Below are 17,805 nucleotides of genomic sequence, written 5' to 3'. Positions count from 1 at the left end.
TTGGGGGATACCTGGAGTTGAATGTTATACAAAACGCAGAGAAGGCACAAAGGAGAGACATTGTGGGTACAGTATGCGGGACACGTAGGACTGCACAAAGTGTGCTGCGGCACCAGGGCACAAGTATCTAAACAAGCCTGAAAGGGGACGGGAGTGTTACGGACATCTTCCAGGTGGTGATATTGCCCAGAATTTGGAACAATGAGTAGAAGTTATTAAATGAGATAAGTAATGTGCATTATATCTTAGGTTAATGCATCTGCATCTTCCCGTTACTTTCAATTCTGATCATTTTTTTGAGAGAAATATTCATAAAATCAAGTAATCACTTAAAAGTATTCACAGTCAACAGTTCAGTCCATTTATCAACTTTTTCAAACAGAATAGCTTTTCTATCCTTCTCTATAGCTTCTTATGGTTATATGAAAATAACCAGGTGTTTAGAAAAAACACCCAGCATTAAACTTATGTCATATGACATACCCATACTTACAGCATATGCGGTATTCAAGTAGTTGAGTATTATAAAGATTTGTGATTAATTTTAAGTTTGTATGTATATATGCTTTCAATTCTTTGATCATATTAAGGTCACATATAGGCTAAAAAGCACCTAAGAATGCTTCAGTGTTCCAAAAACTTTTCATCAATACTGTACCCCATTATTCACAATATTTTATCTGCAAAACTATCTAAAGATATTAATTCATATATGAGGTGTGACAAAAAAATACAGTGAATGCTGCTGCCAACTTGTAACATCAAGGTGATATTAATTTTATTTTTTGACCTTGATGGAATTGAACAACCTGAGTTTGTACCCAGGAACACTATGGTGAAGTGTGAATATTATAAGGGCTTATCAGAGCATTTTAGAAGTGATGTGCGTAGAAAACAGCCTGAGAAATGGGCAAACGCTTTCAGCCTCCATTATGACAATGCTCCGTGTCACACATTACTTCTGACACAGCAATTTCTGTCTAATAAGAACATTACAGTGTGCCCTCATCCACCTTATTCACCGTGTGACTTCTGGCTCTTCCCCAAAATCAAAATGACCATGAAAGATAAACAGTTTGAATCGATTCAGGATATTGAGACAGCCACGACAGTACAACTAAAGACACTCATAAAAGAGGACTTCCAGAACTGCTTTAGAAAGTGGTAAGAATGATGGGATAAGTGTGTTTGAAGTAAGGGGAAGTATTTCGAGGGGGATTAATGGCAATGTGTCTTTTACTGTAATAAATTTTTTTTTTAAATTTACACACTCACCATAGTTTTTTTATCATACGTTGTATTTCTCTTTTTTATTCCTCAAATGCATATAAAACAATCCATTTCAGCTAATGATGAGCTACACCTCTCTAAATGGTGAAATTTCCAATTAAAAGCAAACCAAATTGACATTTTATTCTGCAGAGTCTCCTTCTGGATAAACGCATAAATTTTGCTGGAATTTTTGAAACACAAGAAATAGCTTATGATTTACCATTACTTTTTGTTGTGGACCCTCAGCATTTTAGGAAATCAAGTTGAGAACTGTTTTCTTAACTTTTGTGTCAAGTCAGTCAGAAAATTGAAATGGGCTGATAAGAGGACTTCTAGAAAAAATACCGTGTTTCCACAAAAATAAGACTTAACTGGAAAATAAGCCCTAGCATGATTTTTCAGGATGACATCCCCTGAACATAAGCCCTCATGCATCTTTTTGAGCAAAAATTAATATAAGATCCGGTCTTATTTTCAGGGAAACACGGTAGTTACAGTTGATATTCTACACAGTAACTGCAGGTTCATCTATATAGGTGATTTTAGGTCCCTCTACAATACTTTCCTCTTCAAAGAATCATTGAAACAAATATATTCCAACCTTAAGAAACTCATCTGTACATTCTTTGCTTATTGAACTAGTATACCTATAAAAGATTTGTCTAAAATCTTTTCTTAAAGGAAATGGTTTTCAAATGAGAATGTAGGTTTTGCTATTGTAAATTGCTTTATTTGGAAATCTACAAAAAAGTCTTTGTGGAGACAATCTTTTTGTCTATAGAAAATTTTAGTATCATTATACTAATCTTTAATAATTAAATTATATCATACATTTATCCTAGAAAAGCTTAAATTGTACCTAGTTTTCCATTCTTTTCTGGTTTCTCTCTTTCTATAACATTTTCTTACATAGAATATCTGTAGAAGGATCAAATAGGATTCTACAGGTCAAAATTATTTTATCATCAAAATTATTTTATCAAATTAGTTATAAGGTACTTCTGTATCTCATAAAAATATATTTAACAATTCTCTAATTCAGACTGTGGTTTATAATCCATGATGAGTACAACTTGATAATGAGCACATTTGTGTTTTTAACCAAGGCTTGCCCCCCTTACCATCCTTCCCCCACTATCTCTTCTTAAAAACCGCCTGAACTAATATTAAAATTAAAATACTATGAAAATGCACTCACTTTTTTGTCTTTGTTGTATTTGGTAAATATCTCCTGAGCTCTCTCTTCTCCTCCATCCGTGAACAACATGATAATCTTATTGCAGTTGGCTCTGGAAACATTATACTGTAAAAAAATATGTATATCATACATAGTAAAAGGTAGGGAATATACAGCATATGAAAGAGCATGACCAGGTTGCAAATAATGAGTAAATATCTGCTCAATAAATATATCCTAACCACTAGTTCCTGGTTCAGGCCAGGCCCACCCCTAATAGGGCCTTCCCTTCACACCCTGCCCCACCGTTGACTTCCATATGTTTCACCTCCTTCCCATCTTTGATCAAATGGTACCTAATCAGTGAAATATACCTGAACACTATGTTTTCAATTGCAATCTCCCTCCCAGGCTGCATTTTTCTTCATAACATTTTATACTCTTTTATATATACCATACATATTTTATTTGTTTTCTTATTGTTGGCTTCCCATAATTGAATGTAAGTCCCATGAGGGTGTGAAGTTTTTCCTTTTTTGTTCAGTGTTGTTTCCTTGCCTGGAAAAGTGCCTATTATACATAATAACTAGTCAGTGGTGATTAATAAATGTATTTTAATTAATAGTTATTATGTCAATTTCATGCCCCTATAATTTTTACCAGAAAAAAGTGATATTAATTAAAAATGTGCGTACCCTTTCACATATCTTTTCAATCCATTTACAAACATTTTCCCTCTCTTCCCTCTTTATTCATCATACTTTATTCACTTTACTTTTCCAGAATTGTAAACTCCCACTCAATCCCTAATACCCAATGCTCTTTCATGTAAATTTCCATACCCATTCCCAGAATATCCTCCTATCCTCTCTCAACCCACCATACATATTCTTATCTTGAAAGATTGAATTCCAATAGTAAAAGTCCTCTTAAAACTTTCTTTAAGATCCCAAAAGAGTGAAACATAGGAGAACAGTGGATTAGCACTAAAGGGCCAATAAAAATGAACAATTAATTTAGAAGGCTGGACTTCTTTGAAATCTGAAATTATATCTCATCCTTTCTACCATTGTTAAGTGCTTGAGAAAGTGTTGAAATTAAAAGATTACACTAATTTATGAATGCTCAGCTTCTTTCAAAATGTCAACCCTCTAGTCCAGTGTTGTTCAATGGAGGTACAAGGTAAACCTAATTTGTAATTTTAACTTTCCAATAGCCACCTTAAAGTAAGAAGCGATGTCTGAAATTCATTCTAGTATTTTATTTAGCGCAGTCATCCAAAATATTATCAATTCAATATGAAATCAATACAAAATTTATTGAGATAATGTAGATTATTTTCTTTAATAATAAGTCTTCAAATTTCAGTGTGTATTTTATATTTACAACACATTTCGATTCAGACCAGGCACATTTCAGGTGCTCAATAGCACTGGACAGCATGGCCCTAGCCTTTAAATTACTAATATGTTTTTTAAAATCATTAATTCTCCTGTAGTGTTTAAGTGTATGATGGTCCATGCTCTACCCCATTTCCTGTTGTCAAAGTTAATAATGACAACGTTTTTCTCTATTGATAATAAGATCCTATTACGTATACTGTCACCTATTGGCTAGGTCAATAGAACACTGGTAGTTAAAGCTTTTATCCAAGTACTGTGAAAACACAAGGATTGACTAATACAATTTGTCCCATTCAAACATCGTCTTTATCTTTGAAGATAATCCAAAAATTTGACTATACAAAAAGGTACATATTTTATCATCAAAATATTTTTTTCATGTTTAAATATTTTTATATGTATACCTACTTTGTTTTACGACAAGATACTTTTGTGAAAGGTATTGAAATCCCTTAACTAAAATTAATTTTTCTGATAATTTTTCTTTTCTATCTGCATATTTAAAAATGAGCAAAATAATATGCATATAAAGAACTATTCATTAAAAGTGATAAAGTAGATAAAGTTTTTTACAACTGGACTTGGTTTCACTTTTGGAATTGGTGGAGGTATTATTATCAAATGTCAACAGAAATATCAACACAAATTAGCACACTGGGTGTTGCTGGTCACTTGTGTATTTGTGTAAGTAAAATAATAATAACCTTTCCAAGGAGAGAGAGATATTAGGACACACACAAAAAGGGAAATACGGAAATGTTTCGTTTTCAACATGATTTTTCCTAGGGTTAGCCTTCTCAGGGCTTGTGATAGAGCTAGGTATATCATAGCAACTTTTCAGTGGATTTGCAATTATCTACAGAATCACATAGAAACAACAATTATACCTTATTGGCTTGTAACAAATTAAGAACTTGACTATTTCAATAAAATTGAAATGAGTAGAGTTGGTAATTTACTTTAATTGTTATTTTATAACCTGCTTTGTTGTACCCCTGCGTGGCCAGTACACAGCACAGCATCTAGCATATCTGCACTCAATAAAACTTTTTTTGAAAAAAATGCACCTTAATATGTCTAGAAATATTTTATGAAATCCTACCTAAAAGATTAATTCAAATCTTAAGGTTTACTATGGGATAAATGATATGTCTAATTCCATTTGATACATGTTTTGGTAATCTTAAAGGTAAACTTGGCAAGGACATACAAATAAAACAGGGAATGGCATTGCATGGTAATAAAACGAGAAGTGTTTGAAAGAGATAACAAAATACACTTTGACTTTGAATAAGGCAGGCCATAACATTTGGGAAAGTTATTTTAAAATGAAGAAGTGCAATATATAAGGGATGTGTGGAAAGCAGAACATTTGAGATATATTCCAGGAATAACCGAAACATTAAAAATCATTCACAATAGTGGTAAAGGCAGTACTAGAGGCCAAAAGAAGTAAAATTATATTTTATCAGAAACTAGTAACGAATCTGGGTATTAACGTGGCCTCTCTAATGAGACTCCCTCTATAATAGTTCATTAGGCCTGAGACCCCAAGTCATTTCACAATTAAAACCTGTATAGGAGGGAATGAAGTGAGATACATTAATAATACTAAGAAAAATAATTAAAATGACAGGATCTAGAAAAGTTTATTATTGACTCCAGAGAAAAATAACTTTTATTTTTAAAAACTGTATCACTTTACTACAGAAAGACTATATCTCAATCTAATGGTCAATTACATTTGACTTTCAAAGTTTTTGTTTTTTTATTTTTTATTATGAACATGCATCACTTAACAAGCATTCATTTTACCAAAGAAAATTTTCCTTGAAAACTGCAGTGATACACTTTGCTTTACTGTCCCCTTACTTGCTTTTCTACTAGCATCTAATAAACATCAGCAGCTCAAACTCACCATAACCACAACTGAGCTCTCTGTACCCTCACATTCCCTCTATCTAGATTCCTGTGCCATCATCCACTTAGGATTCCAGTTCAGAGAACTTACAGTCACCCAAATCCCCTCCCCCTCTCAGCAAAGTCTTCCCCTATCCAGGAACCATGTCATGCTTTAACATCTCTTCTTTCCTAATACCAGGATTTCTACAATAGCTTCCTAACTTAGAACACTAGTTAGACCATGTTGTTTTCAGACCATAACATTTTTGTTTGCTCCTAAAGACTTCAGTACCTAACACCTCACGGCCTTTCCATTTCCATCGCTGCTCCTGTATTGCTATGCCTCAGCCATGCCAAACTTCCTGCAATGCTTGCTGTGGGCCACACTGTCTGGCATAACTTCTGTGCCTTCATCCATACAGTTCTTAACTGAAATGATTTCTCTTCTCTCATCTACCTACCTAGATTCTACACATTCCTCAAATTCCTGTTTTCAAGGAAATGCCGCACTTTCCTGACCTCTGTTGGGTAAGTTGAGTCCCTCCTCCATGCTGCTCCAGCAAACACACTCCAAATGCCCCATAATGGCCCTACTACATTGTACTAGGAAGAATCATATAATGTGTTATGCTGGGCCTTTTTGAGAGCACATGGCCGTGTTTACTTCTATGATTCCAGCTCTAGCAGGGTGACAGGAAATTGTGAGGAGCTCAATAAATTTTGGCTGAATGAACAAATGAATGAATCAACCACTCAGACATCTCAAAAAGTGTTTAGAAGATTCAGTTAGGGGACAACAAAGTCAGATTTGCAGAAAAGACCACATGTGAGGGTTTTCCAGTGATTCAGCAAATATGACAGGAATTATGAGCTGACTCTGTACCAGCCATGTGCTAGTCATCAATTATGGTAATAATGATCACGACTCCAACATCAACCCAATTTCCATACACACAAGGTTTGCTATGTGTCAGATTCTGTAAACAAACCTGTCCACAACTCTCTGATGTATATGCTATGGTGACGCCCTTTGCATATACAAGGAGACCACGGTACAGAGAGGCTAGTTAGGTCTATACTCTCAACCATAGTGATCATATTATCTCTCCTGTTGAGAGATACAGAAGTGAATGATGTCTCCTGCCTTCAAATAGTTCAAAATAAAATAAATGAAATGGCCATTTGAAAACACAGTCCACATTGAGATGTCTGTTGTAACATGGGGCAAGCAGTGGGCATGCCAGAGTCAAACAGTTTAACTGTAGACATGGATAGGAGATCTCGTTCAGGGGAGTCTTCCCTGAGGAACGAATGCCTGATCTGGGACTTACTTCCTGTTCACCTTAATATCCACCATTTGGACGTTTCCGTACATTTAGGAACAACTTAAAGACCCAAATTAGATGTTTAAAACTAAAATATTTCCAGCAACCATTTTGATTAAAAGCACAAGTTTCTAGATAAATACTGTAGCAATTGAGATAAGAAAAAAGAAATGATATTCTAAATATGCCCACTAAGTTTTAAGTGCTTATGCAAAATTAAATCATTACCTTACAAATGGGGTTTTTTAAACATCATTTGAAGAAATGATGGAAGAAAATATCTAAAAGGAAAAGAAAATCTACATTTTGTAAGCCTTTTGAATTTTGGATTTAGAAATAAAAGTAGTTTGAAGATTTCTACTGCCTGGACACATCTGTTTTTTAAATAAATGAAAAACAGCACTATTATCTAACTCTAGACAGTAGTAAGTATCAGCAGATTGAAATTCAGCTACTACAATTCAATAATAAAAGAGAAAGGGGATGGTATTGATACTTACATTAAGCAGCTGTTCAAAAGCAAAACTAAAGCCCTTCTTGTAATCTGTGATTCCTTTTGCTGTAATATTATTTACTGCATCTTTCAGTACTTTCTTATTTCTTACATTTGCTTGCACAAGGTGCCGAAAACAGCTTACGTCCTGGGCATTGCTGTTAAACTGCAAAAGATAACACAAATAAATATATAAATGAACACTAAAATCAACCGTGTAATTTTTGTTGAATTTGTTCTTTATAGTTCTCAATCCGGTTGCATTGTTTTCTCTTCCAAAAAAAAAGAGAAAAAAAAAAAAGAAGGTTAATGGATTGGTAACAAAAGTTCACTGAGGATCAAATAGTAATTTTCACCTAAGCCCCTGACTCATACTGTAACCCTGAGCCTGTCACTTACTCCTGAAGCTTGGTTTCCCTGATTATAAATTTGGGATTTGAGGTATATGAGGGCCCTGCCAGCTCTCGATTTTTATGAAAATGTAGACAACCAAAGCCCAAGACATACTGAAATATATTCCAAATCCAGAAATGATATGATGACGCCTGTGCAGGATACAGGGAAAAACTGAGACTTTACTCATCTTTAATAAGGAAAAGCTAGATGAAAAAATAGTAGACTGAACAAAAGGCACAGAGATTTAATAATTTTGAAATTTGAGAGTAGAGTCTTCCTATGGGGGTTCAAACAGAAAAGCAATCTGAAAGTATCAGGAACAACGGCCTTTTAGAACTGTCACTCCAGAGATTACGTACAGAACTGCAGTGGAGTTAGGGGGGCAAAACATCATTGCAGTCCTTGCTGTGAGTGGCAAGGCCTGAGCGACAGAGAGGCTCGCGGAGGAGACAACATAAGCTCCAATGGTACCTGCCCCAAGTTGAAAATTTAAGAATGATCGCCAAAGTAATTTCAACAACCCTATAAAAAGTATTCACATAGTTCACTGGATATTTCCAAAAAGATAAGAACAATGGGAATACAACAATAATATCCAGGATAGTAAGATGAGTGGGATTATCCTATCATTTAGTAACTCTACTATTTGTAGAATTCCCTCAGACTGTTGGGGTCTACACTGTCCCATCAACAAAATGAGGATGATGATGGAGATGATGATGATAATAGTAATAATAATAATAATAAACAACTTGTCAGAAGGTAGGGCGTTAGCCAGAAAAAAAGTTGAAGACATTCTCAGATCAAAAACATATAATTAAATCATTTTAACAGGTAATCACAAGGCAAAATATAAATTTTATAAGTGATTATATATGCTTATAAATATAGGCATCATTTTTTTCCCTCTGAAGATCACTGAAGCCTAATTATAAAGTGCACTGTACTTTTCCCCAATCAATTAAGCAAATATTTACTAGCAGCCTGTTATATATTTAGAATTATACCAGGTGATACTTTTGTGCCTTCAGACATTAAGTAAACTGGACACACTACATACATGTACATTTGTATGTATGTAAACACTTACATGGTGTTTACGATGTGCTGCATTTACTATGTACTCCATAAATATTAATCATTCCTTTTCGTAGATGCCCTACAAGATTACTCTTATTATCCATGAAGAAACTTAAGCAAAGATAGGTTAAATCATTTGTCCATAGTCACACAGCAAATAAGTGATGGAGAATAGGCACTGTGGCAGAAGAGTCTGGGATTTTAACTATTCTCACATGGCCTCTCAAAATATTACAGTAAATTATGATTACTTCTGTTAAGCAAGATAATGTTATGCTCTAGAAGAACATATCAGGGGAATGGGTTCTAATTTGGACTGTGAGCAGTTAGAGGAAATCCCATGAAAAAAATGGCATTTCCTGTGATTCCAGAGCAATGTTTCATATGAAGACTATGGAGGAAGAACATTACAGGCAAATAGAACAACATACAAAAAGACCCTGATGTCCGGGGAGGGCAGAGGAGCCTTTTAAGGAAACATAAAGAAGTAGAGTTTAGCTTAGTCAGAGATGAGGACAGATGATGTATAAGGAACAAGACCAACAAATAAAGAAACAAAAACTCATAGAGACGGACACTAGTTTAGTGGTTACCAGAGGGTAAGGAGGTTGGGGGGTGGTAGATGCTGGTAAACGGGATCAAATATGTGGTGATGGAAGGAGAACGGACTCTGGGTGGTGAACACACAATGTGATATATAGATGATGTATTACAAGATTGTACACTTGAAACCTATATAACTATTAACCATTGTCACCCAATAAACTTCAATAAAAAATAATAATAATAAAAGTTCAGGGAGGTAGGCAGTGGGTAGGTAATGCAGGGTCTAATGGAAATGTGAAGAATTGGGATTTTATTTTCTGTCAACTGGAAAGTCACAGAAAAATTTTAAGCCAAGTGAAAAATAATATAATCTAGAATTTTAAGAGATTATCCTAGCTACTGTTTGGGAAATGGATTTAAGGTGAGCAAATTTAAAGGAGGGGGATGGTTAGAAGGCTACTGCAGTAACCTAGCTAAACATAGACATATACAGTAGCTTTGTTATTTGTGGAGATGGTCAGAAAAGGCAGGATTCCAATCCATTTTGGAGGAAGAATCAACAGGACTTGGTGGTGATTTGGTACGTGGTGGAATAAGAGAGTGGTATCTTGAATGATTGCCAGGTTCTGACTGAGGCCTCTGGATGGCCGGAGGCCTGGGGGTCAGGGATACTTAAGGGATAGGGAAGAGCAGCACAGAGTTCAAGTGAGGGTGAGTTTTCAACGTAAGTGAGAAATGCAAATGGAGATGTCAAAATATCATAACAGTTAAAGCATGAGGCTCAAAAGAAGTCTTGGTTAAAGATTAACAAAAAAAAAATACTTCAGCATAGAGATTTGGTTTAAAACCATGTGAATTCAAAGTGAAGTAGAGGAGAAGTCCTTGGGCAAACTGAGTAAGAGTTAAGTTGCTTCCCATGGAGACAAGAAAGAAATAAGGTGATTGGACTGTCTTGGATGATGAGAGAAAAGAAAAAAAAAGTCTCAAGAAGAAGACATTGCAGTTCAGAGACTGAGAAGATAAGAACTTATTGAATGCAACCATGCTACAAAGCAGTATCTGTGGGGGCAGAACCCAGTGGAATGCACTGAAGAACAAGGTGGAGTGAGAGCATGTGCTCAAGAGGCTCTTCAAAGCACATAGGGAAGCAGAGAAAAAAAAGAGGGTGGTACCTATAAGGGTGAACCTGGGTCAAGGAAAGGCTTCTTTAAAAGGAATGGTCACTGCAGCAGGAGAGGACTGATAATTAAAGAGTGAAAGAAGAAAATGATGCTGGAAATAGAAAAGGGGTGAAAAAATAAAGTTCTTGTGAAGGTGGGGAAGCAAGGGTGCATACAGCGGCACATATAAGAATGACCCTTTAAGAAAACACATACTGACTTCAGTGTTCTAGGAAAGAAGAGTGAGAGCTGAGCACAGATGCTAGGGGTATGTAGATTCGGTGTTGAAAAGGTCATAGTTACTAGTGGGCTTTTGTCCCCAGTGAACGAGGCAAGGTCATCAGGATAAAGTAAGGGAGTAGATGGAAGGTATGGAGAGAGTGGATATTAATAGGAAGTAAAATGTCCTGCACACATAAAAAATCTGAGTTCTTTCTTACTTTGATATTGAATACTACTTTTGGGTACATCATATATATGAGAACAAAGCTCCAACATGTTTGTTTACTCTTTTCTATAATTTTGAATGTTGAAAACTTAGTGTCTTCAGATCCAAATCTAATTCCCACTGCCTCTTTCATCACTATTCCATTCTTTGATAATGTGACACAATTTTAATCTACACATTCCACTTTGAAAATAAAGGAATGTGAGAACTCTTACGTTAGAAAGTAGAAAAAAAAAGTAGTCTGCCAATATATTAATAGTAAAATGTCTAACCTTAGGGAATTATTAGGTAGGGTTAGAGGAAATGTTAATTGATTTAGTTAAATCATGACTCATGATAAATTTACAAGTTATGCAGAAAATGAGCACTGAATAATGTATTGCGCCATGTCTTCCGATTGGCATTGACCTGTTTTTAACACAGAAAAGTGAAGCATCTCATTAAGTGACTTTAACGCAAACTGATTAAATGTAAATTCAATTCATTAAATACAAATTCAGTGGTGTATAATAAAAATATTACAATTATATTCATATTAAACTCATAAATAATGCAGAGAAAAGAATAACTTACAAAGCATGAATCCCTATAGCAAGTCTTATTCTTCTAAGGAGAGAGATGGAAAATTTTAAAAGTTCTAAATTAGGTAAGTATAAATTTCACAGACACCTTATACTCATCTGCTTTTAGAACTTGTTCATGAAAAAAGTGCAGCTTTATTTCCATGAACTGAAATTGCAGCATTTGGTAACACGTGCCTAGATTGTCATTTATAAACCACATATTTAATATATAAGCCACACATATATTAAAAACCTTAGGGCAAAAGTTTAATAACATAGCATTATAAAACTTTGAAACAGTATACGGTGAGTGAGAATAGATTTAAGGAGCCTTGCTTTTTTGTCATCTAATATATTTTTCACTGACCCTACAGAGTCAGAAACCCAAACTAACATCAAACAAATTTCTTTCCTGATTCCCTCCCCCCACCAAATTCAACCAAGTAGGTCTCTTATTAGAACTGCTGAGAAAAATCATCTGAGACAGGAAGGTGTAATGTGAGCATCTGGGTAGAAATCATGAGGGACTTTGCATCTCTACTCCAGCATTTGGATATTCTTTCATTTCCCCTTCCACATATCCTGTTCCTTCGACTCACAACACTTTTTGTTTCTTCTGCACTTGGTTGTTCCACTTATCTCAACATTCTTTCCTAATAAAAGGCTTTCATGACCTTCCCTGATTAGGTCAAATCACCCCACTATAAGTTCTCCTAGGCTTAGATATACCTCTCTTTGATAGTACACATCACAGTTATAATTTCATACTCCTTTGAATGATATCTGGATTGACTCTTAACAGAAGCACACATGGTAAAAGAAAATAGCCACTCACTAATGCATCCTCAGTACTTGGTGTATAATAGTATTCATGCTATAAAAACTAACTGAATAAATGTATGGAGTTTAAGAAAATTAGAAGATGGTGCAAAATGTTGATCAATAATCAAGCTATAGACTTAATAGTGTAGTAATTATATTTTAGCTCTACAATATGTTGTTAAACTTATACATTCATAAATATAGCCTGTCCAAATAGATGCCATTAAAATAGTTAAATTAAGATTTATGTAGAACATCCAGCATAGACTCTGGCACATAAGAGATGTTAAATCAACTGCGACTCTATCATCTTAAAAATTATTTTAGTAAAAACAGTAGTATACTCAATATTGAAGTCAGAATGTATTCCTAGATTCATGAGAAAGGCTCAAACAAACAATTCAGATAAATAAAATATCAGCTTTAGTGAGCTTTAAATAACATCCGCTAACGGGATGATACAAGTATCTCTCAAACATCAGTTTAATGTTTAAAACAGTTTCTAAGATAACCATGAACAGTAAATTTCAATGCTTCCAAAAAACATTGCTATTAAATATCATAGTCAAGTACACACATCAAATTAAAAGATACTTTAGGGCCTAAACAAATTGTAAATTTCTTAAATAAAGTAACTTAAACTCTTGGTTTTATACAGGCAATATCTATTTTTGTTCTGATGTCCTTTGCTGAATAAGACATTATTCCAAAAAATACTCGTGAGAGAGGGGGCTCTGCTGCTTATCCGATTAACCAGCGATACAAACGATGACATTTGATACGCACTGTAAGTCAAAGAAAGCATCATCAAGTTCCTGGAAAGCAACTTGTCTAGGAATGGCACATGTAATGCACCTTCACGGAGCACCAAGTCTCCCTTTGAAAAGGTTGATGGGCTTAGTAGTTTTACCCTAAAATGTTAAGAATTAAAAAAACAAAAACAAAACCCTGAAGGTACTATTGTTCCACTTGGAACTGCAGAGATAGAGAGCGGCCGTTTAATATTTGCCTGACTACTCAGCATGCCTTTATTTCTATCCCTTCACCTCATCCACGGATTCTGAACTGATAAAGGCTGATGTACGTTAGGGTACTTTGAAACTGTTTATATTCATCAAACATTCTTTAACGGGCAAAATGGACATAATGTGTAATTCCTTGGTTTTCGAAAAACTGTTCTATATCTAAATTATTTCTTAGAACACTTCTTAATGATCTGTTTCCTCTTTTTTTTGCATGTAAAGTAAATAAAGTGCAAAATTGTGGGCTCAAGCTGTATAGGTGATCAGCAAAAATGAAAACTCAAATTTAGACCGGCCTGCTTTGGAACATGGACTCTTTTTCAAATTACAAAATATGAGTACATTTCTTTACATAATTAAACAATAACAAATAATTTATATAACAAATTTATATTATATAAAATGATTAATTTAAACGAATTATCTAAATTAAATAAACAACAATTTTGCATGTCAAACAGCACAAATTATGGTATCAGACGCTATGCACATTTTGGACACCAGATGGCGATGCAAGAAAAATAAAGTGAACAGAATCTGTGATCTTCAAAATCTTGATTAATTTTTATTCCTGTTAAAATATTTTTATTTATTTTGATTTTCCTATTTTTCTTAGAAAATTTTGGAACAATAAAATATTGTAAAAAACAAAATGGTCATGCTAAACCCCAGAGAAAATAGCTGATAACGTTTATCCATGCACATGTACATATTCCCTCTTACTTCATTCTCAGAAACACTTAACATTTTTATTGCTAAATTGTAAGTGAAAATAATATTTCAGTATTCTAATTACTTGAATTGCCTTGATGGCTAATGCAGTAAAACTTTTCTTATATATTAATTTTCACATGAACGTGGGAATTATATGTCCTATTCATTTTGTTGCTTAGCTTCTAATTTTTGAAACTATTCTTTAGATTTCTTAAAATAATTCTATGCTTAGAAAACTATCTATCAATCAGGTAAATATTCATTGATAATCTCTACTAATATTTGATGGTTTTGTTTGCTTATTTTACATGTTAGTATTTTGTCACCGTGGAATTTATTTCCTCAACTGTATGAGGTAAAATTAGATTAAGCTGTTTTTTCAAAGAGCTAGTCAGTTTTTCCTTTTACTGAATGATTACTGTTTTGTGATCCATTCTTTATAGTAAATTAAGATTTGGTATAAATTTCTAGAATTTTTTTTTTCATTCCTTTACTCTTTTACTTATTTCACCAACTCCTTACTTTTTAATATTAATAATAAAAAATATTAGTCAATGCATATTGAGTAAGCTCTTTACATGTGCTCATTCATTTAACCTTCACCATGCTTATGGTTTTAATTTTAATATGGTTTCCATTAACAGTTGAGGAAATGAGGCTTAGAGTGTTAAGCGAAGTGCCCAGAGTCACACAGAAACCAAAGAGTCAGAGCCCTACTTCTAACTCAAATACCTTACACACTCTTGTCTATGGTGGTCTAATCATTTTCAATGTGTACAAGAAGACAAGAGTAAGCTGCCATACCTTGCTATGCTACATATTTCTCAACTGTCTTCCTATTGAACTTTGATTTGTGTGTGTGTGTCAAATTAAAACTGCCCTTATCAATAAATTTGAGAAAAAAAACCACATCTTCACATAAATCAGCTTGTCATTCCAGGAAGAATTATTCATTAATTTCACAATTATAACTGTATCTCCCCTTCAACTCTTTTACATATATTACATATATTATTTTCCCTTTTTTAAAATGCAAGTACTGAACATATTATTAAAAGTATGATTAGGTCATTCACGATCTTTGCTAATGTTGTGAATATGATTCTAATTCTATTATTAATCTCTGTCCAGGGAAAACCAGAAGGTGTGGTCACTCTCCCACAGAGATGCCAGGGCTATCTCGGTTAATGGCACTTTGGGATTTGAATACTTCTGGCTTCAATTGATGTTGCTGTCCCAATATTGGCTGCTGGTTTGTGATTTCTTTGGTGTATTGTATAATTTCTTTAAATAAAAATTTGTCCACTTCTTAATTCAATTTAGGAAAACCAAGTCTAGCCCAGGCCCTTCCTCTAATAAGCATCAATGGCCACAACTGATTCCATGATCTCCTCTGAGCTTTAGATTCCTCCTTTCTGAAATAAAAGGCTTTACTATATTCCTGGGAAAGCCCCTCAAATTCTAAAATCATATCACATAGATTTGATAGTTTTAACTATCAGAAAAAAATATGAGTAGGAATAATAAATCCTGCATATGTCGAAAGAAAATGGCACCAATAAAAAAGCGAAAATATTGACATTATCACGACAAAATTTGTTTGCCTATAACTATAAACCATTGCCCATCAAAACTTTATTTTTTAATGTTTTAATGTTTTCATTTTTAAATAAATATTTCAATTTGAATCATGACATACCAAAAATTCAGTGGAAAAATTTGGTGGAAACTTTGAACAAATTTCTGCATAAGTCCCAAGTGTCATTTTAATATATTCTACTTGTATTTTGATACAGAAAACTTTTAAACCTTTCTAATTATATACCTTTAAAAGAATTTTAAACAACTGAGAGTGTGCTCTTCTTTTGCTTCAAAAGTAATTTGTATTTCGCTTCCTCCCTCATCTCTATTTGATATTCATATTTTCTCAACCATATTTTAATCAACCACTGCAATCCTGATCTAATAGCATTAGAATTAGTCCAACTAGGATTAGGGTAGCATTTTCTCCATCATTCTTGAGATACAGTAATCATATCAGTATTATTTCTATTACAATTACTTTTTATAGTCCAGTGGAAATTCAAATGACAGCTCCCAAAGATGAAACTTTAATGAAATGACCAAATGATCACATATCTTTTAGATATGAGAGTTTTAACTCTGGTGGCTTTCTCTTTGCCAACACCACGATACAGAGCTGACCAATGTGTTCAATATTTTCATAGTATGTACAGCTGGTTACTTGGAACATCTTCACTAGTTGGAAAAAAAAAGCAGTTGTGATGATTGCTGGGTTTGTCTAAAGAACACAAAGAGAATGACATACAAATCTAATTCATTTGCAGAGTAGAGATACTGCAACACTGAAGATAATATGAATGAAGATAACTCTGGTCATTTAAAAACACAAAGATATTTCATAATTGATTTAAGTTTCTTATACAATTCAGACATCTGTGTAGCACTTTCTTCCCCCTGAACTATTAGGATTGACAAAGAAATAGAGTCAATTAAAGAAGAACCACTATGTACCTTGAAATGTTCTATATACCGTAATATTTGAGCAAAACAAACAGTGTCTCTACATTCAAAGACACATCCATTCTTGGCAAGGGGTACAGAAAATAAACAAAAATTAACATTTTATATATAAAACATCTGGTAGAAAGAAGTGCTATAAAGAAAATGGATGTGAGGTAAAGTGAAAGACAATAATTGAAGTGATAGAATAACTAAAACTGGAATGCTATTGGAGGTATGGTCATCAAGAAGGGTCTCTATGGTAAGAAAGCATTTGGGCACAGACCTGAGCAAAGTAAGTGGATAAGCATGCAGCTGTCTAGACTTGGAAGGGTCAAGACTCCATAAACAAAAGCAATTACTAACTACTCCGTGCATATGTGTGAGACATGCGTTTAACAATAAGTACAGATCTCTTTTTTTAGCAAGATTATTAACATCACCAATGAGTTCTTTTAAACATGAAATAGCACCTAGGAGCAACAGAAAATTACCAACTGGAAATGAAGGAATTATATTCATTCTAACTCAGTTCCAGAGATTAAATATAATATATATATATATATATATATATATATATATATATATATATATATATATAATTTCAGGAAACATATATTTGAAATATATATATTCAAAAAATTTAGAGAATGACAGGGTATAAATTAACTTTAAAAAAAAAAAATAAAAAAGATACCTATCAATAGAACATAAGGTTAAGCAGGAGAGATTTCATGAGGAGTGAAACAAATTTCGGAATATCTTTTAAAGCATACAATAAGCACGAATCATTTAACAAAACACTAGGAAGGTGAATTAATTGTGGGAATGAGTAAATGCTAATATTTGTATCTGAAATTTATGGGACCGTAACATATAAATTGTCATTTTATGACAGTCTTTTACAATGGAACATACAACAAATAGATTTTCATGTTTTAGTACCTGTTTTCAAGCTC

The 17,805-nt window shown here is 33.7% G+C and overlaps 1 protein-coding gene across 7 annotated transcripts in view; it reads right to left on the bottom strand.

Moving 5' to 3' along the window:
* Positions 1–17,805, bottom strand: part of CACNA2D1 (calcium voltage-gated channel auxiliary subunit alpha2delta 1) — a 462,827-nt gene that overhangs the window by 82,337 nt on the left and 362,685 nt on the right. For all 7 annotated transcript variants that reach the window (XM_019746896.3, XM_019746894.3, XM_019746897.3 and 4 more), the window contains exons 11-12: positions 7,580–7,738; positions 2,471–2,575 (exon numbers count right to left, since the gene is read on the bottom strand). In XM_019746896.3, coding sequence (XP_019602455.1) covers positions 2,471–2,575; positions 7,580–7,738 — 264 coding nt within the window. The remainder of the gene's footprint in view (positions 1–2,470; positions 2,576–7,579; positions 7,739–17,805) is intronic.

Source organism: Rhinolophus sinicus, chromosome 4 (assembly GCF_057876585.1).
Source record: "Rhinolophus sinicus isolate RSI-liver-muscle chromosome 4, RSI-T2T, whole genome shotgun sequence".
NCBI lineage: Eukaryota > Metazoa > Chordata > Mammalia > Chiroptera > Rhinolophidae > Rhinolophus > Rhinolophus sinicus.
Note: the sequence above shows the minus strand (reverse complement) of the source record. Positions and strands in the feature narration are given on the sequence as shown.